General features: G+C 43.1%; 2 protein-coding genes across 7 annotated transcripts in view; one reads left to right on the forward strand and one right to left on the reverse strand.

Annotated features, from left to right (window-relative positions):
• gpc5c (glypican 5c) overlaps nt 1–3,597 on the reverse strand; it is a 99,653-nt gene extending 96,056 nt beyond the window's left edge. Inside the window, exons 1-3 of one of the 4 annotated variants that reach the window (XM_071490416.1) lie at nt 2,378–3,597; nt 1,626–1,740; nt 1,223–1,338 (exon numbers count right to left, since the gene is read on the reverse strand). The gene's annotated coding sequence lies outside the window, so the exon portion shown is untranslated. Of the gene's footprint in view, nt 1–1,222; nt 1,339–1,551; nt 1,571–1,625 lie in introns of those variants that run through there. The other 3 variants (XM_071490418.1, XM_071490419.1, XM_071490417.1) reach the window with 3 other exon arrangements.
• Nucleotides 1,345–26,015, forward strand: nyap2b (neuronal tyrosine-phosphorylated phosphoinositide-3-kinase adaptor 2b). Of its 3 annotated transcripts, none has more exons than XM_071490412.1 (7): nt 1,345–1,576; nt 10,642–10,843; nt 14,934–15,250; nt 18,080–19,156; nt 22,173–23,492; nt 23,601–23,704; nt 24,262–26,015. In XM_071490412.1, the coding sequence occupies exons 2-7, from the start codon at nt 10,665–10,667 to the stop codon at nt 24,547–24,549; spliced, it is 3,285 nt and encodes a 1,094-aa protein (XP_071346513.1). In that variant the 5' UTR covers nt 1,345–1,576; nt 10,642–10,664; the 3' UTR covers nt 24,550–26,015. The 3 variants fall into 3 exon arrangements, with proteins under 3 accessions (XP_071346513.1, XP_071346512.1, XP_071346514.1); XM_071490411.1 differs by lacking the exon at nt 1,345–1,576 and adding an exon at nt 7,206–8,180; XM_071490413.1 differs by lacking the exon at nt 1,345–1,576 and adding an exon at nt 7,206–8,180 and having other exon boundaries at nt 18,083–19,156.
• The last annotated feature ends 60 nt before the right edge of the window (nt 26,016–26,075 follow it).

The raw sequence follows: 26,075 nt of genomic DNA on the forward strand, positions 1-26,075 counted from the left end.
CAGGACCATAGTTTCTGATTCTGTTACTGCAGGGGTGAAACACAGGCACATGGTGGGGGTGCCATGTGACTCCCAGTTGTGACAGCAGACCTAACCTCTGTAGGAGGAGCCAAAGCATTCTGTAAATTAGCTAGTAATAATTAGTAAATTATTATAGTAGCACCATATTTGCACTTGCTACTCCAGAGGCACCGGCAGTATTGGCTCATCCTGCTTGTTTTGTGTAGCATCAACTAGAACAGCAGAGTCAAAGGCTGTTTGGCCAATTATATGCCAGCACATCTTAACTCAACAGCTGGTCAGATTGAAAGTGGCCGACATGGGGTAGGTCATTAAATTACTCTGAAACAACCAGGTCTCCTGCTGTAGTTTTCCCAGATGATGTGTAGAACGTCTGGGCTCAGTCTGCACTTGCCTGAAGGAGGCCCTCAGCAAAAGCTTGTGAGCTGTTGCAGGCAGTACACCATGCTCTCCACTTTTCGTCCATTCCCACAGGGCAAATATGTTCTTAATTAGTCTGAACACCTCAACACATCTTATGTGAACAAAAATACAGGGGGTCTCAGCAGGACTGACAGCAGGAAAGCATCAGAGCTGAATATTGTGTCTGAAAATCATGTGTGGAAAAATTATTGTTTGTACGGAGATGGTAGGTACTTGCAAGTATGAAGTATACTGGAGTGTTATATGGAAGTATTATTGTTCAATAAGTGAGTTTTGTTTGTCTGAGGAGGAACTGTTAATTCACAGCATCAAAGAACACATTTTAGCTTTTGGGAAAGATTTCTGCGTTTCTTGCCTCAGCAAGTCCACAGACATCTGACAGGTGCAACATGAAACAGCAGCCTCCACAATCAGTTCAGTGTTCAGATGAGGTGACAGAATACAGGGTTAGAAGGGGCTGTGGCTGCTTAACTTGGTTTAAGGGACATGGACATGAACATGCTTAAAAATCCCAACTACACATGTGACTGTCTGATTCAACAGTTGAGGCCACATAAGTACCTTGGCCTCATGTGTGGCCAAGAAACTGAAAAGCTGAGAGACAGAGCGGACGTTGCTGTCTGTCTTCACTTTGTCTCTCTTGTAATAGTAGGCTTGTTTGTTGAAAAGAGAAAAGGGTTTTGACCATATCCCCGATGTAAATCCAGATATTAGAAGCACAACAATGCCCTTAGATTCTCAAATGACCCAAAATAAAATCATCTGTTAAGTTTCTCACCTGGTACTCATGTCTCTTCAATACTAAATTCTCCTCTTTCCTCCAGTCACCAAACTTAGACAATGCCGGTGCTAAAATCCCGGTGGCGCTGGGGAGATGAATGTGGTGTTTGAACTCTGGAAGCAAAGCAAAAAGGATGCAGTTACTTCATGGTATAAAGTACAAGGCACTAATGCTGGCACGCCAGTTTCAGGGTTGGTCGTTTACATATTTTAAGCTGTGCAAAGTTTGCGTTGTGACATGGACCAGTGTTTTAGTGAAACCTCGTCGAGAAAGAAAAGCTAATAACTCAAATGAATGCGAGCTAACCAGCGAGTCTGACTCCGTACCTGGGAGGAACCGCTTGGAGCAAAGGTGAGAGATGACAGATTGTCAAAAGCCTTAAAACGAGCTAAACACTCACCACCACTTCAGTCGATACTTAACCACGGTTACTGGTGGTTAGCCTTCACTTTAGCTGCTGGACTAGCTAGGTAGCTAGTCCAGGTTTATTTGGGTCAACCCATGGACTGATGCTTCTGCGTCCAGGAAAAAAATAAATTAAAAAAAAAATCCTCATAGAAGTACTAAGACAACAAATAAATATGCAATTTCAAACTATAACATTGCTATGTTACTACTCCTCAACATAACATCAAGTTAAAGTCAATTAAATATATCAAAAAACTAAAATAAGTTTTATGCCGATGGAGGTGAGGTTTTTGGTCTGTCCCAGGCTATGATTGTTAATTTGTAAAATGTTAAAATGTTCACATTTTTATATTGTTTTAGGTTTGATGCTTTTGTTAAACTGCATTTTTGGCATAAATATATATAAATTAATTATTAAAAATACATCTATCAGTGTGTCCTGATTTCACATCAACCCCTGCCTGTTATGCCTGGCTCATTAAGGAATATGACAAAGAATGGAGCTCCACACAGTAACCACTTAGTAAACAAGACATTTATCAGGGATAACAGTAGGACAGTACTCAGTAGTGACCTGTGGGTGTTGGGTGTGAGGAAAGATTTAAACGCTAACCTAAACTACCTGTAACAACAATCGAGGCCTTAGCTAAACACAATCCAAAAGAAAACTAAGTTGGGCGGCAGAATGGGACCAGTCTTCTAGGAGTTAAAGAGAGAGAGAGAGAGATCTTGAAACCAGCCAACCTAAACAGGCTCCAAACAGCTGAAGCCAATCCTTCAACGAGATGGGAAGGGTCAGGGACTCAGGAAGAAAAACAGTCATAAAATATTAAATTACACAGCCTAAAATTTCAAATTTTAACTTTACAAAGCTGAAAAGGCACCGATTTTGTGGAATGACCCATGTATTACCGCCGTTAAATACAGTTCCAGCTACAGATGCTGCCAATTTACCTTGATGAGCACCTGAAATTAAGGAAGCCATTCCTATAAAAAGGTGTGGTGAACACTAGTGTTAGGTAAAAAAAAAAAACAAACTCAAAGTATTGTAAAATGACTGCTTAACTTGAATAAATCTATAGCCCTTATCTAGGACAATTTAGTTTTGGTCTTAGAAACTCTTATATATCTCTAATGCTGTCCCACAGAAAACAATTCAACAAACATTTCACAGCATATTTATTGCAGGGCTTCTGTACTCGATTGAATTCTTTCAGTATTTCCACCCATCTCAACCAGTTCTTTGTGTTTACAGTGTCTTCAGAGGTTCTTAAAGCAAATTAAAACCATTTTCGGCAGTCAGTTTAACTTGTCGTTTCAGGAAAAGCACTGGTGGAATTAATTACATGAACAAAGGCTCTGTTCCGTTAAGTTCTCAGTATCAGCTGTTTCAGTGCCAGCACTCACAGTACCAGCACCTCCCGTAAGTGGAATGCAGCCTTCTTCAACATTATTAAATACACCTGTGCTTTTCTTGTTATGACTTGTCAGAATGGCAAGTTCTGTGAAAAGGGTCTATTCTAGAAATACAAATCATTGATATTAAAGAAGCCAGTGTCTAAGGTACTGTATTTTGCATCTGTTTGATCCACAGTTCTTGAGGGCTCCACACTAAACCCCCAATCCGTGGACTTGCAGCTCCACCAGTGCGTTTGTGTGGGTGAATGTGAAGCAGACATTCATACAGCACTGTAACCTGTTCAACAGTTAGAGGAAAAACATATCTGTTTCTGTTTGTACAGTAATTATTTGTTCATTTGGGCTCACATGAGACAGTAAATAGTGTTATACATCAACATTATCGCCTAAGATTGTACATAGCAAATTTGAACATTTTAGGTACCGTAAATGCCACAGCATAACCACGGTTGTGAGTATGTGTTATTTTGTTAAGGCAAAGCAAATACTAATACTATTGGCCACTGTGATATAACATAACCTGTACCTTGCAATTTTGCATGTCCACTTTTTTGTACCGTATATTATTCAAATTGGAATTTGACAGAATCTGGTTGTATTTTATTGTATTTTGTAAATACAAATAGATGCTTTCCAAGCTTGGTAGAGTTGGACAGCAGATGGCGCCAATCACATTAGTTTTCAGAGCCCCAATTCACATAACCTTGGTGCTCATTTGTGCAGGTTAAAATTTTCTGCTTGAAACACCATTTAACATAGTTAAAAAAAAAAAAAAAAAGTTGAGTTGGAGGTGAAGAGGATAACAGTTTTTTTGTAATTTTATACTGTTTGAGGTGACGGGAAATCACAGTTTTTACTGTCCAGACAGTATACATATTATTTTGATGCCAAATCCTATTTTGGACTGAAATAATCTCCTGTATCCCAAGTTTGTGGTTAGCAGTAAGTCATCAGTCACCCATGGTATCCCTACAATCATCGCACAAAACATGATGAACCGAGCATTAAATGGCAAGCACAGAAGAACAATATGTTCTAGTATTTACTCCACCATCGGAAACCTATATCCTCATGCTGACCTTCTACCTTTAACCATGTGATAGTCATGAACTTAACTGTGGTGCCTCTGTTGCCAATTAAGCTCATCCATTCCTTAAACGAAGACTAGAGGAGGATGAAGTAGCTGCAGTAGTCGTGGCGGGGATCCTTCGTTCTGTGTCCTCATGCTGTGTCTGGGTCCAGTAGTTAGTAGACAGTCTGTGGGAGCTTTAGCCCATCAGTTCTGGCCCTCTAAACTGGGGATTTAAAGGTCTTACAGAGGGTTAAACCCCCAAGATTGGAGCCCTCAACCGCCTGTTTGAGAGATTATGCTCTTCAGTCTCCCATTTTCACCTCTCTGTCTTGGTGGAACAGCGGGAAGTGTGGAGGGTGGTCATTAGAGACATGCCTCAGCTTGACATCTCTAGAGGGGGGAACTGGTGATAAATGAGTCTTGAGAAGGTTGATTAAGTAGAACATTACTTCATGCTGTGCAGCTGAATTGTAAGGAACGTGGGGATAAGATTTTGGTAAAAAAAAAAAAATCATTTTAAGTAATCTTGCATTCTTAAACAGAGTATGTTGCGCATTGAGAAGGAAGTGGGTGCATAAATTTATGGTGCATGCATGCATACATGAAACATGGAGTGGTCAGATGTCTGCACGTTGCTGGTCAGAGCAAGAACCTTATGCTCCATTTCTCTCGGGAGACGTGAGGAGTGGAAGTAAGCCGTGCTGCATCTTTAATGAGAGTCTGACATCTTCAGTGCCACTGTCTCACTATCTGTCCTGCCGGCGCCTCCTTCATCCTCACCTGCATGGCACTCACAGGGAGGACAGAGAACATCACTAAGCCTCACAAGCATCTGAATGCCACCCCACACCCAACTTGGAAGCAGATACCATTTGCAGTAGCACCATGTGTAGGTGCCAATCCCTGATAGCAAGAAATGGCACTCAAGCAAATCCTGTAAAGCAGAATCCTTGCCCTATTTATAACGACTCTGTTTCCTCAGTGGCATTTAATTGATTTGTATAATGGTTTTTATAGACTCTTCATTAGCCTGTTACAGCAGTGGATCAATACAACATCATTACATGCTTGATTGAACCGAGTACCAGGCATCTGCTCCAGGGCACGTTGGTCTGTATATGTAAACAGTCATTAATGTCACAGTGTTCCACTACATACATGAACTGAAGGCAAGGTTATGTCACTTTGCCAGTAGCTTGTTATTGGCTTGTTAGTAAATTAATAAGGGAAATATAATTTAACCATGAAATTGACTGTATTTTTATCAACCTCAAGTTAAAATATATCTATTCTTCAGACATCACACCAATCCAGACTTTTGGGCCCCACTGTACACAATAGAAAAATAATTTCATGTTCAAAACCCAGCAAAAAAGTTATTTGAATACAGTAAATCATCCTGTCACTAATGTATTCAGGAAGTTTGAATGCCTTTCTGTCTGCATGCAGGTCTTTTGTGTCTCGAAGCGTGTGTGAACTCAAAAGTTACAAGCGTTGTAGCTTATTTCACCCTCCATTCTGTCCCTGAGGGAGTGTCCTCCGCTGTTCACAAAACAAAGTACTGTTGTGCACATAGGTGGAAAAATTTGTTTAACCCATTCACCCCTGAGATTTCCTCACTGTCTGTGTTCATTGAACTCTGATGGGATCTAAATACTTCCTTTGAGATTGTACACATGGGCCATGCACTGAGGTCAGACCGGGGTCTTTGTGTACATGTGCATGGGCGTGTGTGCATGTGCTGAATTGGTCTGGATAGAGTGACTTGCTTTGTGCGTGCCCAGTCGACCACATCCCTCACAATAGGCAGAAAAAGGGGGTGACTACCTTTTGACAGAGCATTTTATCTCAGTGAGATCATAGCAATTGGCTATTTATGGCATGTGGCATGTTGTTATGAGAGAAGTGCTTGAACTGGGTGAATAGAAATACTGTTTAATTTCACCCTAATTTACCTTTCCTTTGCTCTCTCCAAGACAGCCGCCTCTTTTGGTAATCATATGCAATCTAGCACAGTGGTTCATCCCTAGCCTGCTGAACTCACCAGTGTGTTGTTGCTCTTTTTGGCCCCCCCTCCCCTTCCTTTATTTTTAACGACCCCATTATCCCCTTCTCTCCCCTTAACTTACCATCACATGTTTATGAAAACTGATTTTGGTGCGTCCGACCTTCGACTCCATCACCCTTTTTTCCCCCCGCAAAGTGTGAGACAGAACCAGGGATAGAGGGAGGGGGAAAGTGAGGGGGGGAAAGGGCGGGGGTTAAGAGAAATGGAGGGAATGGTTGATGAAAACAACAGATCTCTGCTCCCTAATCCTTTTGTGTCGATGGTGTTAATCCATCCGAGCAAACCCAGCCCCACCCGCACCACTCACCCTCCCTCAACCCCTGCTTCTGCACCATATACCAGGCGCTCCCACCACATAAACAACCGACAGCACTCCTGAAACCAATACTCATCCCCCCAGACAGTCGAGCAGAAGTACACAGCCGCTGCAGTAGCCCCCTGACAAACACACAACTCAGGCTCAACTCTGTCCCTGCTTTCATCCTGTTCATCTTTGTGGCCACAGGGAACAAGTCCCTGTTTTGGCTTGCTTGTTTTGTTTGCCTATGCAAACATATTTTAATCTTGCATCAGCATGTCAATGTGTGTGTATTGGAAATCGCAAAGTATTGTTTCCCCTTTCTGTGTATTTTGCTTTCATGTGTTTGCTCCTCTTTGTTTTGCTCTGCTTTGTTTTGGCTACTGTACATGTAATGAATGCACTTGAGAGAAACACGGTGTATTCACTGCAAGTGTTTTTGTGTCGTGGTCTTGTTTACGAGCTGTAAGAGAGAGGAGAGGGAGGGGGGAGATGGGGGGGGCGTCAGGGAGGGGGAGCGCAGCGGTTGCTGGGGGAAGAGGAGGTTGTGTCTAATGAGGTCACACCCTGGCAACCCGGTGACTCCTCCCACTCAGCTCCCCCCCACCCCCATCTTTCCAGTTGGCCCCCTCTGAGTGTGCCCACCCACTCAACGCCCCCCCCCATCCACCCCCCACCCCTCCCTTCACCCTCTGACAGTGAGAGCTCTCCGTGGTGCTGAAAGCAGGAAAAACACGCTCAGGCTCCAGTTACAGTGCAGCCGCGAAGGGAAGGCAGAGCAGACACATGAGACAAAAACATAAAATGAGAAGGAGGCTGGGGTGTGAGTGTTAACGAGGATGAGTTCAGAGGCGCACGGCAAGAGAAATAGCAGTCCAGGAATAGGAAGGAGAGAGAGGGGGAGAGGATGACGCTGTAGTGGAAGGTGGCTACAGTAGGCAGTGGGCGTGTTCTTGTTGTGATCTATAGTTGGGAAGCCCGGTGTCATCTGCTTAAGCACAGACTGACTATACCGACCGGTGTGGCTGAGCAGGACAGAGGGAGCCGGCAGGAAATGCCATACCAGGAAACACGCTCTGCTCTACCTTGGTCTCAACTTTTAGGGCACTGTGAATGAGGATTCCTTTCACCTGTGCGACACTCTGAGACATTTTGTGCATTTGGACATATTAAAGCAGAAGGAAAGACATTCTGGGAAAGAAGCTTTAGAAAGACTGCGAGTGTTTGGTCTGCAACTGCAAGGGGAGTTTGATGTGAGAGCGCGTGAGTGTGTTAGTGTGTATTTGTGTCATGCTTGCGGTTGCGGGTGCGGTCTGCTGCTACGCTGCGTCTTCCTTCTGTCTCTAGAATGTGCAGATGTGCGGAGCAGTGAAGCTGGCACCTGGCTTGGAGTTTGACAACATCTGGACTAGAGGGGTCACATCTCCCTTTTTTGCCCAGGGGAGGGAGCATTGGGCTGGGCACCCAATGGCCCGGCTCCCCTCTAGCACCAGCCTCATCCTGGGTCAAAGGGACTCCTTCTAATAAGCCAGTCAGTTGGACCATACAATGGATGGATGTCTATGTGGATTTAAGTGGAATAGTGCACTGGTGCTCCAGCATAGGTCAGAGTTCACTAGCGTGCACTGGACTCATCAGGGGAAGACAGAAGACACGTTGGTCCACAAACCAGCAGGGACACAGCCCCATTGTAAGTATGCCCATGCACAACAATGACCCACAAACCCACAAAAAATATGCTGAAGCTATACACATCATAATGTATGCAAAAGTATTGTTTGCTTTACTGAAGTCCACATAAAAAATCACATAAGGAGAGCTGCCAAGTGTTGCACCTGTGCGTGCCTTGGTTTACAGGTTAACTTTTACTCGGTTCGTTGCACTGCACTGATTGTGTGTGCATGCATGAGTGCCCACATGTGTTGTCACCAGACTGTTGGCCTTGCAATCTTTTTGACATTGTGTCTCTAGAATATCCATGCTGCCCTTCTCGTGGGACATGGTTGCCTGGAAACAGAAGCAGTGTGCCCCTTTCATTTACTTTTAAACCAAAGTGCACCTCCATGTTCCAACTGTTGCAGCCCATGTCAACTGGGGCAAAGAGAGGCAGAGGAGATGAGACAGAAAAAAAGAGAAAATGCATCAAGTGAAGGGAAAGAGCAATAAGAGGGAAATGTTGTTGGGGAAAAAAAATAGGTTACTGAATTGGCAGGTTTTATAGGGATGGGTAAAAAAAAAAACTTTTACATCGATGAGTTACAGGAGGACAATCCGATGTGAAAAGGCTCGGTTGGTAAAAACAGTGTGATAAACAAGCTGATTCCAGTGCAGAGTGCTGCTGCAGGCTTACAGGGATTAGGCAGGCAAGCTTAATTCAGCTCAAACACTGTTTGAACTGTGCCTTCCCTTTGCTGCACCCCTAACACAACTAACTGCTGCACCTCATTTCTCTTCAGAAACCAAGATTTATTTTCCTTGTACAGCTTCAGATCTGTGACTGTGGCTGTGCATTGGTGATAAGACCTGATAATCAGGGGCGAAAAAAATCTCGACACCACTTAACACCGGGATTCTGTGCCCTAGTTTGAGCTCTACTCTGAGACAGTGATTCTGTATGTTGGCTCTTATCAGTCTTCTCCTAATGCTTGCAAAAACCTATGTTAAGGAGTGTTGAGGATGCATCATAGGGAGTGGAACTGGCAGCTAAACCCATTGACCTAGGCCCTGTGCTGGACTTACTGATAGACAGACATGAGGTAGAGGGATGCTGAGGACGGCCAGACAATGGCTGCTCTCTCTTACCCTGCAATCTCCATCTGGCTGCCCTCCAAGCCCTCCCCTCGCTGCCCTTGCCTGCCTACACACACAAACATACATACAGTTATCACAAGCCCCCTCCCCCTCCCTATGCACACTCACACTCAGTGCGTCTCTCACACGTAAACAAGCATGAGTCTTAGGCTGATCTGAAAACATTGACCTACATAAAAGCATTCACTGTTTTCTTCTCTTCCATCACTGTTCTATCCAAAGTCACATCCAGCCGTTGCACATTGTATATACTATGTTGCATGCAGTTGCATAGGTTTTCAGGCAAGTGCATCCTATACATGCATGCACTCTGAGTAACATCATTAACTGTTCCACACTGGGTCGGCATCTTAACTGGCTGCAAACAATGCTATTTTAAACTGATTCCCATTTAGAAGGAGTGAATCATAGAATGATTGCACTAATGTGGATGTTTCATTGAAGAGGCTTTTCCTCACAGCAGCATCCATGCTCTTTCTTATGACAGTGATGTTGTCTGTAAGAGTCTTTTTAAAGAATCAAAGGCAGCAAGGAACATTCAAACTCAGGAAGAGATTATTTTTTAGATCTAGAACATAAGATGATGCTGATATGTGTATATGCAAAACCATGCATTGCAGTCTAGTAAGATGGGTTCATTTCATCTGTGTGGTTTGTCCCAGGAGTACTATATTTTCACATCTGAGCCCAACATGTATTACCACTGCAGAAGATGAAAGCGCCTTTTCAGTTTTACTCAGACACTCTTACTTAAAGCCAGTAATTCCGGGCCAGAAAATGTACAAACACAACTGAGCAAATGAGCAGCTACTACGGCTCCACAGGCAAAAAGAAAACTGAAACTGAAGGTTATGAGTAACTGTACCTAAATAACAAGAGCCTTGACTGTTCGCATATTTACATGTGCATGTGAGAGTTTCTGTGTATGTGTTTGTGCACAGTGAACAGTGGAAAAAGATGTTGCAACCCTCTAGGGAAAATGGTTACTCTTGCACACACAGGCATGATGCAAGTCTCACCACCAACATGAACCTTCCATAAGCCACGAACTCCACAGCAACAGTTAGAAACCTTAACAACAGGAACATCACACAAACTCAGTGTGTGACATTACTGTTGCACTGATGCAATCTTGCTCCGTCGGTTTTCCTCTCACCAAGGCTGACCTTGAAAAATGAAGGTTGAAAGAATAATTACTGATCTACATGCTTGCTTTGCATTCAGAACATACTCACATGTGATGCTGTGGTGGTCCATATCATTTGTAGTATTATGTGACTCTTTCAGGCAAATAATTGTAATAATAATAAAAAGTAATATTTTTTCTGTTTCCTCCTCAGAATGCTGTGGAAACGCTTGAAGAATGATGAGCTCCAAAGAGGAGGAAACTCTTCGCTTTTTCCAGTATGTTGAGGAGAATGGGCTGAGAGCCTACAACGGCCTGGTAGCTCAGAACTTTGACCACGCCAGGAATGAGAGAAATAGGGCATTCCTGCAGGAAAAAAACGACAAGAAGAGAAAACAGGAGGAAGCCATAAGGAGGTAAAGAGAAAAGAAAGCGCTTCACAAAAGCAAAAACAACAGACTCCTTTACAAAGGTTTTGCAAAGAAATAACCTATAGAAAACAATAATCTGGTTTGGACAGGTAGGATAGTGGTGGACTTCCCAGTGATTTATGAAGGATATTCACAAGTCTCACCACAGCACATGAATGGGATTCTGCTCTGTAAATGCAGGATGGATGTTACTGGGTTCATTTCAGGAAGAGGTTGTAAGGAATTGGGACAAGTGGCCAGAGGGTCCCTGTGGCAATGGCAGGTTGCCATATTTTGGAGTTTGCCAGTGTGGACTGGTGCACCCCACAATCTTTAGAGGATAATTAATTTTTCACTTTTAGACTTATTTGGGACTTGTCCTTGCATGGAGGTCATCGCTGCTCCATTTTTGAGATGGAGAGCTTTTAGAATTAAAAAAGGGGGGGGTTGGCTGTGACAGAAAGTGTGTTAGGATGTGAGGGTGGGAATTAAACATCCAGTTATGCTGTGGTGATTTAAGTATGTCTAAGTCAACCCCTTATTGGAAGAAAGCTTCGCAGCTGTGTAGAAAGTTGTTTCATTGTCTAGAGGAGTTTAAGAAATTAATTTTTTTTAACTGACCTCATCAGAAATTAGTATCGCTGCATCCTGTTTTGAATGTTGTGATGAGCATTCACAGCAGTTACAGCCACTGTGCGCAGCAACACCACTGTGTGGCATCCCGAAACTTGAGCGAATAAGAGGCATGCGCTCACAACGTGACTCGCACATGGATACGGCGTGCTTGTGTTGTGGGGTAGAATAGTGAGCACTGAGTCACCCGGTCATTGGGGATGATAACGGGACATTGCAGGAGGGCTTGAAATGTGTTGGTGCGATGTTACGGACATCCACGTTACATTATTCCCCACAAAAATGGAGAGCAGAAACACTATCGACTCATTTTGGAATTTATTTATTTATTTTACATTTTTCTGTAGTTTGAATTTTGCTACAAGAGCAATGTACTGAAGCAATAAATCTGTTTTAGTGTTTGTTCCTGTGATGTGACTGAATCTGAAAATGTATAATTCTAACAGGTCAAGAGACATAAAACGGACATAAAAAAAGTCTTCATTTGAAATTGCAGTCCTCATAAGTTGCATTACCATTTACTGAACTATTCATGAACAGAATATTGATCAAGTGGATGCATATTATTTAAAAGAACAGCAAATCAGCTTTCAGGGAAATACTAGTTGTTCACTTCGATGGTCAAACAGGTAATCTGATGATGCAGCAGGCAACATCAGTTTGTAGTAGAAAGGCTTAGGGAAATGCGGTCCAGTGTTGTCATGTGTTCATTTGTCAGTCTGTCTGACATGGCACAAGGTATTTTAGCAGCTGCTGGGAGTTTTAGCTGTGCATCAGATGATTGCATTGATGTGCTTTTGGGGGCTGAGCATTTATATGTGACCAGATGTGCTTCTTCTTAACTGATTTATTCAGGAACACTTTGAACTCTGTCACGTTTCTGTCAAAGGGTCACGCGATTTAAAAGGAGCTGTCTCTCTGCTCCCTCTGTGATTTTCTCTTTTCGTATTGTATACCACTTGCATGAACAAAGTGGAGTGTAAATGTATAGATCAGACATGAAGAAGATGGTTATCTTTCCTGGACTCTTTTAAAATTTCCCTATTTCTTTTGTTATTAGCACTCTCATATAGTCTTGTACAGTAACTTGGTGAATGGGACGGGCGATGCCTGAGGAAAGTGGCATCTACTGTCCTGCTATCCTTCCACTGGCTTTCAGCTGTTGCCAAAGCTAAAATATTAATACACAGTCACTGGAGGAAGAGTCTAAAAAATAACTGGATTTTTCATGAGGCCTATAAGTAGGTCAATGAGACGACCCATTTCTACAGTAACTGACTGACAGTGAGACAGAGTGTGAAGATTCGTGTGTGCATGCTTGCATTTGCATGTGCGTAAAGAAGCACATGCATACTTGTGTACGTGTGCATGCATGGACATGCACAGCAGGAAAACAGAGTATAGCAGAGTGTGAGAAAGGGTAGGAAAGAACAAATGGACCATGTGACTGTGTGAGGGAGGAAGAGCTTGTTATACCAATTGTATTTAAGAGTCAGGGGGAAAGAAGGAAAAAAACCTGTTAGAGAGAGATTAAGTGTGAGCTCAGTTGCAGGAGATGTGTTCTGCCTGGTGACAGCTGGAACAGCCATAGGCCAATCAGATCAGTGCATTAGGTTTGAGTGAGGCGGGCCTTCCTGCCTGCTGCTCTCTCACTCTGGGTTTCTTTTATTGTATTTCATCAGAAGTTATTCACACAGTCTCTCACACACACACACACACACACACACACAGATGCTCAAAATCTACTTAAACATGCAAGTGTATTCATAAACACACACACAAAAAAACCACACACGCACTTACATTTACGTATATTTACATATGCATGCAAATTTCAAACGACTGCTTTCGTCTTTCTTTACCCTTTGTGCAGACATGCACGCATTCACAGACATCTTTTTTCAATCTCCTTCTCTCTCAAAATTTGCTTCAGTGTTTTGGTTGTTTCTGTGATTTTTTTTTTCTTTTTCTTTCTTGTCACATGGTGTCACAGTGAGAGACTCAGAGCTGCCCGACGACAAGTCAACTCCAACTGGTCCAAGTGCACCTGTGGTCTGTCCTCTAGCCAATCACTGGGCAAATATCCTATAAATAACCCAGTCACCACTACTCCAGTCACACCCACCCACCCACACTCGCAACCTATGTGTATGGGTGTGCATGCACACAGTCACAGCAGATGCACATCCAAAACATATGAGGGGGATGTACTGCTGACACCTGTAGCTGAGCGTTGTAGATGATTATTTTTTTCAAAGACGTTCCAGTCCTAACATGGATGATTCATATTTGTATATAGAATATGCATTACTACCCACTAAGCATGTGATTTTATGTTTATGTCTTTCTTAACTTTATTTAAAATGACATTAGCAATGTGGCTCCACTAGTGGCTGCAGGTTTCTTTCTATTGTAGAACCTCTGTCATCTGTCAACAAAATTTAATGTGGTTATGAGGTGCACGTGCACTTTATTATTGTTGTGTGGTGGCAGCTGGTTTTGTGTCTGGTTTCTATGCGTACCCTGTTGCTAGGCAAAGTTAAGCCCCTGACCAATGAACCCACCCCACCAAGCACCTTCTGTTCAGCAGCTGGCCAGGAGGGAGTCGGAGTCAGCAAAGTCCCACACTGAGGGATCACAAACACATACATATACACACATGCACAAATGTGCACACATTCATGCAAGATAGAGATTTGTCAAACCACATAGGCAAATTCATCCATTTGTTTAAACATTCAAATCTCTGACATTAGCTTAATTGTGTCTGTGATATGAGAATAAATAAATAAATAAACTGCAGAGATCAAGCGTGCATACATTGCAAATTTATCAAGTCCTTTGTACAAACCATTTCCCTAAACACTTTCAGATCTTGAGCTCATTTACTCTGCAAGACAGACACACACACATGCACATGCAACACAGGCACACACACGTACACACAGACCTCCTTTCCCCCATTACCACACCACACTCAGACATCATTAACGCTCCATTCAGGCCAATCATCCATTTATAGGGATTGATTGTGTACAGGCTGGGGGACTTCCATGGTGTCATTCAGTGTGTGGTTGTGTGAGCAGCATCGGTCATATCCAGGGTTAAACTCAAATCGATGCCTTGCCCTGAAAGAGACCCTGTTTTCAATTGCACTAACACGTCTGTTATTGGTCACTAAGCTCTTTCATCATTCTAGCCGCTTGCAGAGAAGGAAATGTACATGAACACACACGCTTTACATAAATGGAGAATGCCTTAATGACTGTGTTTCAGGTTATGTGCTATTTTTGCTGCCTCCTGACAGGAAAAAAATGTTTCTCTTGTCTTGTTTCTCTCCTTCTTTCAAATGAAAAGTATTTTTTTCAGTACATTATAAAACCTCTCATTGTTTTTGTATCAAATCACTCATATTTTCATCCTTCCTCTGTACCTTCTCTCCCTCTCCTCTCTTCTGTTTTAGGACGGGTGAAGACATAGCAACTGAAGGCAAGCACTTGCGTATGGGCTCTATTACCATGCCGGACCCCCAGGAACACCAGCCCATGCCCCACCCGCATGCCCTTGCCTGTGGGCAGGGCTTCTCCATACGCTCCCAGTCTCTCCACTCCGTCGGTGGTGGGAACAGTGGTGGTGGAGGAGAGGAGGAAGTGGGAAGCCCGACCTCAAGAAAGCAGCCCCCACCCAAGCCCAGGAGGGACCCGGCGACAAAGCTTAGCATGTCGTCTGAGGCGGTGGACCACAGCCCCATGTCCACCTGCCGTGGGGAGAGATGTGACGGTGAGTGGTGGTGGCACTTCACACCAAACTGCTGCGCTATATATAGCTGCTCTCTGCAGTGCCCTCCTCAATACTGTTTCTCCTACAATGACATTACATCTAGCTATTCACTGCATACTTCACTTAAGTACCATTATGGCATATTGATTTAGAAATAATAATGAGTCACAAGTATAATGGGGTTAAACCATGGTTATACTATTATGAGTGCACCGGTTTCTACTGCCAAGAGTAATATTCTGATCATATTGTAACTACTTCTGTGTATTAAGTTGATGCTCCAATAGCTTCACCGCAGCAGATAGATCAGAGGACTATGCAGGCTGTAGAACACAGTTAATTGTCAAAGCTGTTCTCATTGCACATAAAGAAAATAGACTGTTCTGTAACCTTGTTTAAAGTTGACTTAGTTTTATATTTCTATAAGGCAAATTACCAATAAAGGCCAAACAATTTCTCTCCTAGTTAAAACTGGCATGGTCGACATGTAGAGATGCATTGATCAAGATCCAGAAGATGCACCCTGCTGCAATGTCAGTTAGGTTTCTGAAGCAAAACAACACAATATGCTTGTTTGGCCATGGATGAAAAACTGGGTATAATGATAGTAAATCAACTCAGTGTATAAAAAGCTTTGATGGATAAGAAAAGAATCAACTGAGAGGAATTAAGGAACGTTTCCTTAATAAGCCACAAATACAGTAGTTGGTGTAGCAAATGCAAAACGTACACTTCTTTCTTGGAAAAAAAAATCACATGTGCAAAGCATAAAGTAACAAGCACTGCAAAATCAAATAGATATTTTAATAGTCTGTGGCAGGTGGCTGTGAGAGCAGAGAGATTTAGAGGTTGCAGGAAGCTTTGACTCCATTTCAGTTTGGAGGCTTTGCTGCCAATGTGATGTTGAGGAAGTTGCCCAGCCTGGCTCAGATTGGTGGGGATCTCTCTATGTGCACACAGATCTTCCTGGGCACCACGGCAACCATCCCACAGAAACAAGACCCCCTATAGCCCATCCAATCACAGCATCACTGCACAGCCCAGGCCAATGGGGCTCCGGAGGTGCTGAAGTCTGAGGCTTCAGAGCCAATCAGAGCGAGAGTGTGGGGGTGTTCCTGGCTGAGGGGAGGGTTGCGTGCTCTGTAGCTGGCGCTGTAGCGGGAAGGGGAGGAGCTTGTCAAAGTAGAATTCATTCAGGAGGAGCGATTGACCTAGATTCGTTTTCCCCAGGAGGAGAGGGAGGGAGAGGGGGTTGCGGGTAAACACATCCGCTACGGGGGAGGGGGAGTAGAGGGAGCAATACAGAGAGGAGAAGAGAAGGGACAGGGAGTAAGAGATGTTTGGAGGGATGGATTCATCATCGGGGCTGAAACAGTTCTCAAGATCCACCATGCAAACCTTTTAGAGTAGTAAGGCATTTGGAAATTATGGAAAAGAGGCACAGTATATACACTATTATGTGCACATTATTGTATGCACATACACACATGCATGCACATATGTACACAAGAATGTGAGTATCATATCAGTCCAATTAAACACATACCAGGAACACATCTGGGTTGAACCACATTTTCTATTAACACCCTATTAATTAGTGGTAATGAAAAGAAAATATGAAAACAAAAGGCCTGTTTCATAGTCAGTTCAAATTAGAATCACTGACATCAGCATCAGTCTGGATAAATGCATGGCATGCAAAATACCAGTGCAAAACAACACGAAATGTCCTGGACTCTGAATTCATTGCTTTTTCTCTAGTTATTTGCTCCACTTATATAAAGACTCAAATCTATCTTTCCATACCCTGCTGTTTAATTTTCAGCAATATAGTCCTCAAAGCCACTCATTCAGATGTGACAGAAAACATGGAAGGCAAACACCTACACAGCTAGATTCCCATCCTCTGGAACATCTTCATAGGTTTCTGAGACTGTGGTATAAAATGTGTACATGCTTGTCCTATTTTCCCTCGCCGAATGTGTAGGCATGTGCAGCGTGTGTGCATGCGCGCATGCGTGCACGGAGTGATGGTGGTGAGTCATAAAGTTACGGGAAGTGTGCGTGTGTCTGGGCCATCTGGCATCTGAATTATTGAAGGTGTAAAATCTGCAGTTTGAAGATTTCAGACATGGTCTGGCTCTTAACGACACTTATCTCCCCCTGGCCTATCAGAGAAAGGGACACTCCTATCCAAACATCCCAATGTCTGACCTAGAAATACACTGTGAGCAACTAGTATAGAGCTCCGTCTACTGTGCGTAAACTAGTATTAGGACCGTACTGTACAGTAGTATCTAGTCAACGTGAACACTGTACCAAAGCCTCACTGCACCACATCTAAAGAGATTCACACTGCAATGCTACGTCACCACTATCAGAAAGAAGCTCCACAGTGTGTGTGACCCAGATACTATACTCACATACTGCTCCACTGCCGTATATGTGACCTAGAAACATGCATATGCCTCAACTATTACCACATATCTAACTCAAGATATTGCTCTCAGCTACATACGTTGACCTACATCTGACCCACAGAACAGCAATAGGCTTTATATTAATCCTAGTGATTCATTTAATGATAAATTATAAATGATTCAGAAAATACACTTTTGTTAAATCCAGTATTGCTTTGTGACAGCAGAAATGTCTTTTGCCAGAACACAACGTCAGTCAGAATGATAAACTATTTAATGGAATAGTCAACAAATGAATAAACCAGAGAGGGAATAATATGCTGTATACTTGTCAGTATCAGGGAGGGCTTGTGAAAGTGATTTTCTCCGGTGGATTTATGTTGAGACTTTCTTTCTCTTTATCCTTCAGCAGCTCAAGGATGCAGTGAGGACTGTAGGAGAGTGCCGCCACCCAAACCCAAGAGGAACCCCAACACACAACTGAGTGTTTCCTTTGATGAGTCCTACATCAAGAGTCACGCAGGCAGTGGGGTTTGCCCCTCCAGACCTCTCCACCATGTCACCTCCCCCTCTGAACGCAACTCCTCGCCTCCACAGAGTGATGAGAGCCCTACAGATGACTGTGAAGATGAACCTGTCTACATAGAGATGGGCGGGATTGATGTGGGAGCACGAGAACCCCTGAAGAGTGAGGATGAGGAGCCAGGAGAGTCTGTGTACGAGGAAATGAAGTACCCAGCTCTGGATGATATGGAGTACCGCACTGACCCAGTGGGATGCCGCTCTGCATGCCCCACCCCGGCACCCTATGACCCCGAACCTCTCAGTCGCTGCTCCACGCCTCGAAACATTCCCCTCTGTGACATTCCTGCACCCTTTCCCAATCTACTCACCCATCGGCCTCCACTGTTGGTGTTCCCACCAGCACCAGCCCAGTGTTCACCCAACTCAGACGAGTCTCCCCTCACCCCTCTGGATGTAACCAAATTGCCCATGCTGGAGAACCAGTCCTACAGCAAATCCCCAACATCCTCCACTGAGCCACCCTCCTCTGCACACATTCGCAGAGAGCTCACTGCGACCCCAACCCTCACCGTCTCTGGGCGCTCCTCTGCACCTCCTCTACCCTGTACCCTCTACAAATCCTCCTCCTCATCCTCCTATCAGCGCAGCCACTCAGCTTGTCCATCGCCTGTCAGCATGGGTCGCTGTCTCACCCCTCTGAGCCTCATGCGTACACCTCCCTTTGACGCCACAATGCCATTCCCCGGGGGTCTGCCACGGAGCGCCTCTGCCACCCCTCATGGCAAAGGCTCACCACCTCACGACGGTGTGGGTCGACTCCATGGCTCTATGCAGAATGTGTCAACAGGGCGTTCACGGACACCCACCAGCCCACTGGACGAGCTAACCAACCTATTCACCACAGGCAGGAACATGCTGAAGAAAAACACCAGTGGCAGAAAGTCTAAAGAGCCTGGAGAGAGTGAGTCATTTCACACATTTGTTGTATTGTTTTGGTTTGTAGTAAAGCAAAGGGACACCAACGTATGTCCTCACATTTACTTATTTATGTCTGGGATTCCAGATTGTAGATAGCTTACAACTGCATCTCTTTGTAAATATTTTACTCTTTATTTCCTCATTTCATTAGAGAGATATAGTTAAGAGAGTTAACAAGAAAGCAACCCTACCAACAGTGGAGAGGGGCTGCAAAGCAAACTGGACAAACACTTTAGAGTAGGAATAACATCCCCAAGTGTCCATAGATGACGTAGAAGGCATCAGTGTCTAAATGCTTTGACAAATAAATTGTCTTCTGTTCCCTAGTCAGAGATTGTGTAATTTATCCCTATTTTGGGTTAACAAGTTTTACCCTGCTAATTAGGAGCCTGTGCAGAGAATGCATCACTTTTACAGTACCAGTTTGTGCTGCTCTCTACAACCTTCCATCTATTTAATCTAGGCCCCGTGAGCCAAGTCTGATACAGATCGTATGATTTAATCTGAGGGGATTAGAGACTAAAACGGACAGCAGGTCCCTCAAACCTACTCATGGCATTAGGCCATCAGGCAGCATTACTTTTAAATATGTAAACATCATGTTTAAATACAGATAGCTATGCCACACGCGAGAAACTGCCAAAAATCAGTGCAACTGTGAAGTAAAACATTATCTGCTCATGATACAAGGTGCACAAATTGCTTAAAGTTTACAAAAAAGATTTAAAAACAAGTTAATCACTTATTCTCACATTTTCTGTCATAGTGGGTTTGATGCCAGCAGCATTACCAGTCAGTCACAAATTAACATTCTCATTCTCATGCATTATGCAGCCATTGTTTTTGTGTTAAAATAGCCATGTTAAGATTGAATATTTTGAAATCTAATGTAGTTAATGTAAATTAATTTAAAAAAAATGATGACTGCAGGCAGGCATTGAACCAAACTAAATATTCCCCTCTGTGACATTGAAGGATAGCATAGTTAATGTAGAGACATATCATGCATTATTATTTGGGTCACTAATAAATTAATGTAGACCATCTGATGATGGAGAGTGAGGTTTGACATGAAATTTAAACCTATAGTTGACATAAAACTCCAAAGCGACATCCCTCCTCAGAGGTGAGCTGTACAATCTGAAAGGATTTTAAAAATTGAGAAAAAACAAATACTCCAAACCAGAGACTTATTCAATTGCATTTTGTACATAAATCATAAAAGAACTGCAAAGAGTCCACACATCCATCCTTACTCAATGCTCTTAGCAACTACAACATAGCAACAGTGGAAGGAGGAGAAATCCCTGTTTCTTATTTGCAGATTCCCTCCCCATGGGTAATCCAGCCAATCACAGCTCAGGGCATGCTGGTCTTCAACGGAGCAATGAGCTCCTGATGGGGATAGCTATGGCTCTGAACTCAAATCTTCACCTGATCAGAGGATTTCAGATTCCCTTTTCTGTCCAATGAGCACATACTCCTCTCATGATTAAGCCAATCAGGAAGCTGGGGCAGCTGTGCAGATGGGGGTAGTGGAAGCAGAGACGATTTATGATTCCTTGCTATTTTGTCTTCACTGATGAATATGTCTTTCAGTGGGTGTATACATGTGTCAGTTGGTGCACATTTGCCATTTAATGCTTTGTCTTAATTGGCTTAACTGTTAATTGTAACATTATGTTAGTAGTAGTAGTATTAACATTAAGTGATTGTTAGATGGTCAAGTGTTGCATTCACATGTCAGGAATTCCCAGTGATATCTCACTAATGAGCCCTTTGACAGTATTTTGTTATAGTCCCATATGGTTTGTCAACAGTCCTCTATACATCAAGACTGGACTGTGCTGACAGGCCTTTTAAATGATTTATTTTTTAACACCTGTGTCACACGGGGCTCAAGCACTGACAGGTTGTGGATGTTGCTCTGTGACTGGCAACAAGCCCACACGGTGTAATGAGCACACAAACCTAACACAATGAATGGAGGCTTGTTTTTTTTCTCTCCCATTCTGAGGCAAGAGAGACAGCAACAGCTAGATTGACCCACTTACCATGCGGTTTATCGCCATACCCATACGCACACCCATGCGTCCACACACACCAAAAAGCCATGTATGACACATGTGGGCATGACAGGGAATGCTTGTGTATGGTACTGCATGTTAAAGCCCATATAGAAAACATATAGAGGCACAGCCTACGTGGAAACCAATCATGCACGTACATTTTTCACTTGTGCAGAAATGATCTATAATGTCTTTATTGTTGCCTGAATCAGTGACATACATAGGGTTCTTCTAGCATTCACACACCTAAGCTGGAATTTTATATGTACTGTATAAATGCTAAAGAAGAGCACACAATGTAGTTGTGCAAATCAGTAAAAAATGTTAACATGAAATCTTGTAAAGGAAGTAGTTAATGGTTTAGAAATGGTTTAGTGCTGGTAATCAAGATTACTTAATGTGTACACTAAGTAGATATTAAGGTAAAAGAGAAGTAAAATACAATACAAACTACAGATTTTAATTGAATTCAGTAGTAAAACAACTAATGATAATATGTATCATTGATGGTGTGTATCATTACACACTGTCAATGGTGTCTAATGAAATTAACAATTCTGATAGCACACAAATTGACTCATATAACTGAGGTGGTTTAGTGTAGCTGCCTCAGTGAGGACTGACTGACACCTAGAGGATATTTGATGGTAGTGCAGAAATTTGTAACAGAAAAACTGAACTGTATTTCTCAAACACTGCTTTTTTTTTCATGCCATGTATGCCATGAATATGACAGTTTATATTCAAAAAGTTTATCCTATTTACTAACGTATTGTGATTAAATGAATTATATGATCAGCCAGTTACTAGCAAATAATTTTCAATGTATTATCAGCTAGAGAAGAGTAATTTTGAATTTTAAAATAATTTTAGTAATTTTAATAATTCAAGTGTTTGTCTTCTGAATCTTTTTGTCCTGTTCTTTCATAGCTGAGTCCAAAAGCAAGTCTCACAGTGAGTCAAAGCGTGAAGGCAAGGAACGCCACAGCCACAGTCACAGCAAGGAGTCCAAGCGAGACTCCAAGGAGCGCCACAGCAAAGAGTCTTCTCACCGGAGAGACAGAGACAAAGACAGAGACAGAGACAAAGACAGAGACAGAGACAAAGACAAAGACAGAGGGAGCAGCAATCTAGAGCAACTGCCCCACAGACGCAACAGTAAAGACCGTACTTGTAGTGGTGTAGAGGCACCACCTGTTCGCAGGGATAGCAGGGACCAGGGCTGCAGCAGTGTAGAGCCCATCCCTGTGAGACGGGACTCCAAAGACAGGGGCTGCAGCTCCTTAGAACCAGTTTCTTTGATAAGAAGAGACTCCAAGGACAGAGGGATCAGCAATGGCGACTTGATGCCAAGGAGAGACAGCAAAGACAGGAGCGGGGGACATGGCATGGAGTCCCTGCTGAGACAGGACAGCAAAGACAGAGAGAGACTGCTAGATCAGCCACCTGAGCTGTTACCAAGACAAGACAGCAAGGAAAGGGCAAGAAACGGTGTAGACTCGAGACATGAAAGCAGAGAGAGACTGCTAGATCAACCACCTGAGCTCTTACCACGACAAGATAGCAAAGACAGAGCTAGGAATGGTGTGGACTCAAAGCATGAAAGTAGAGAAAGGCCGCCTGAACTTTTACCCCGACAGGAGGGCAAAGACAGAGCTAGAACTGGAGCAGAATACAGGCATGATAGCAAAGACCATCGTCCTGATTTGTTACCCCGACAGGATAGCAAAGAAAGAGTAAGGAGTGATATGGAACATAGGCATGAAGGCAGAATTGACCAGCCACCTGAGATCCTGCCCCGACAAGAAACGTCCAGAAGCAGCAACAGCAAGGACAGAGTCGGCTACAGCTCTGAATCCAAGCATGAGGGGAGAGAGCGGAGCTGCCACAATGGAGATCTTCCTCCTCCTCCTCTACCCAGGCAGGACAGTAAAGATATGAGCAAAACTGGCCTCGAGGTGAGACGGGACAGCAAAGACAGAAGTCTGAATGGCTCGGAGCAGCATCATTATGATGTGAAGAGCACCAAGAGCCCCACTGCAATGGAGTATAGGTGTGATAACAAAGAGAGAGGATACCGATCAGATGGCACGCCCCGGCGAGATAACAGAGCTAATTACAGCATAGAGCAATCAAAAGCACAAGAGAGGAATGGCAGCACAATGTCAGGGCAGCATTCATCCACAACGACTCCCACTCACCACGGAAGATCCTCTGGCAGTCCACCAATGACCATGGGAACAGGAAATGGTAAGGGGTCAACTAATCTAATATTGTCAAACATAAAGCTTCCAAATGAATAAAACACCTTTAACTATTTTTATTACCTACGACAAAATGCATGATTTTTTTTTGTAGATCTGAAAGCAGCACCGAAGTATGGCCGTTCACCTTCTATGCCTGCTAACCCCTCACCAATGGGAACTCCACAGAGGAGATCGGCAGAGACACATCAAAGTCAGGTACACAGATCTGTTTGTTTTCTTTTATTTACACATAATTTTATCCTGCAAGCCTGAAAACTGACTTTCTCAATTAGCTTCTTATTATGAGAATTGTGCTTCTACCGTACACAAACACATATTTTGGAGCAGTTCTCAATTTCATTTGAGACATCTCTGTAATTTTTTTTCTTTCTTTCTTTTTTGGTGCTCTTCTGACTGGTTTGAATAGTGTTAGGCTCATTTAGAACAATGGGACACCATGTCCTTATGTGCACCAATCAGTACTGAGCAAAATTTGAATAATCTGATGACAGTTGGTGAGTTGTTTGGTTACTGTCAGTCAAATCTTATAAAACCACACCTATACAGTCCAGATGAAGCAGATGAGAGGAGTTTTTCAGTGTTAAAACCTTGACTCAATAATACTTCAAGATGTTTTTTTTTTAACTTTGTCTGTTGCCTGTTTAGTCATGAATATTTAATGCTGTAGACAAATATAAACATTTTTAAGTGTGTAGCTCACTCTGAAGTCAAGATGTGTTCACTTCACTTAAAGCATTGACTCTGTTCCTCAGATGCCCCAGATGCCATGGATATGTGGGGACACCACCATGCTAGAGCAGATTGAGAGGAAACGCACCCTCTGCATGGAAATTCGCTCCAGACAGCATCCACACCTGCAGAGATCTCTGGAGAGGCCTCCTCCTCCGGACCGGACGGAGGACAGGCACCAGGAGCGGAGTCAGTGCAAACAAGAAAGTGCATCTGTCCTCCCGGGCTGGGGGAAAAGCAGCGGGGCCAAAAAGATCCGTCCTCCCCCTTACCCCACACAGACAACCATATTCTGGGACACAGCCATCTGACAGTAACAACACACTTACACCTCCCTGCCACACAACCCCAAATTACCCACTCCCTCTCTCCTCTGGGTTGTGCTGATTCCTCCCTGCAACATCAGGGGGTGTCAGGACGGCCAATAAGAGCACCAGGGGGAGGATACTTGCTGATGTCAAAGGACAATGGTGGTTACCATAGCAATATTTCTGCTTGTTCAGGTTGTCATGTTTTCTTATCATCACTGGTGATATTTGATATTTTTCTATTTCCTGTGACTGGATTCTTGTAATATAATTAGTAGATTAGATATTTGATGAATAGATATTTTTTAAATGAGATGGGGATTAAAAAGCATCTTAAATTATGTATAGTAGATGTAGATGCAATCTAATGTTTGTTTTTAAGTTATTTTTGTTTTGGTTATTTTACATTTGAAAGCATAATCTATCAATACTTGTACTGTAGTAGCATAATTTTCTTATGCCCAACTCTTTTTGTGCTCAAAGCACTGAAGTGAATGGACTATTCAATTCTGTCTATATATACTTTACATTTTCACTGTTGTATTGTAAGTTGAGGAGTCAATGTCAACGTGCTTTAGATTCCAGCGCCCTCCATGCCTGGTCCAGTATGTTGTAGAATGTACAACAGTTGGTCTGAGAACAGAGACAGGAAACTTTGTGTGCTTCAGTTTGTATATTACAGTAAGAAGCTGTGTAGTCACTACGTCAAAGCCTTTTGAATCGGTTGAATCGTTCTATAGGTAAACCTGTTGGCTGGCATGTTGTAGATGACAGAGGAGGTGTGAAGTGTTTCTGCTGTATTCTAAAATACACTATGAGGGTGGCATGAGAAGGTAGTAAATTAGAACATGCATTATAAACAGTATAAGTTCCGAAACCAGCCAAAGCCTGTAAAAGCGAGATATGGGTGTGGTTGCACTTGGGGATGTTTGGTTATTTGAAATGGGGTTGGTGGCAATTGCTGGCGAGTACCAGCGCACTTACTTTGCCATGCACACTGCGAGCACCATGACACAGTGTAAATACTTGATGCCAACAACCAGCCCGTACAATCAACACCTGAGCTTTTAGAACATTTCTTCATTTTACTGCAGATTATAATAGCCATATGCACTTGCTTAAGAAATAACTTTCAAGATTATGCTTATATATATATATTTTTGAAAATGTTAGGAGTAGCGAGCTGTGCCATGTAAGTTTTAATTTATTGGCTGGGAGGTAAAGCCTCAGGAGACTGGCTGTGTGTGACATACAGTCATCTATGATTGGTTGTCTCTGACAATATTCCCAATTCAATTGGCTGGCAACCAGTTCAGAGATCAAATCGTTAAAGGACCTATCACATGGCAACAGCTCTACCCATTAAAAGGACAGGGGTTGCACAAGGGCCTACAAATATTTGAGGCTTTGTTTAAAAAAAAAAAAGAAAAAAAAAAACTGCACTACCGATCATCTTCCATCACATCTAATCAGGCTGGTTACATACATCCTTCTCCCCCAGCTCTCTCCCTCTACCTCAGCTTCCTGCT

Source organism: Trachinotus anak, unplaced genomic scaffold, assembly GCF_046630095.1.
Source record: "Trachinotus anak isolate AG129_WGS33_773 ecotype Australia unplaced genomic scaffold, CSIRO_AGI_Tana_v1 ptg000012l, whole genome shotgun sequence".
NCBI lineage: Eukaryota > Metazoa > Chordata > Actinopteri > Carangiformes > Carangidae > Trachinotus > Trachinotus anak.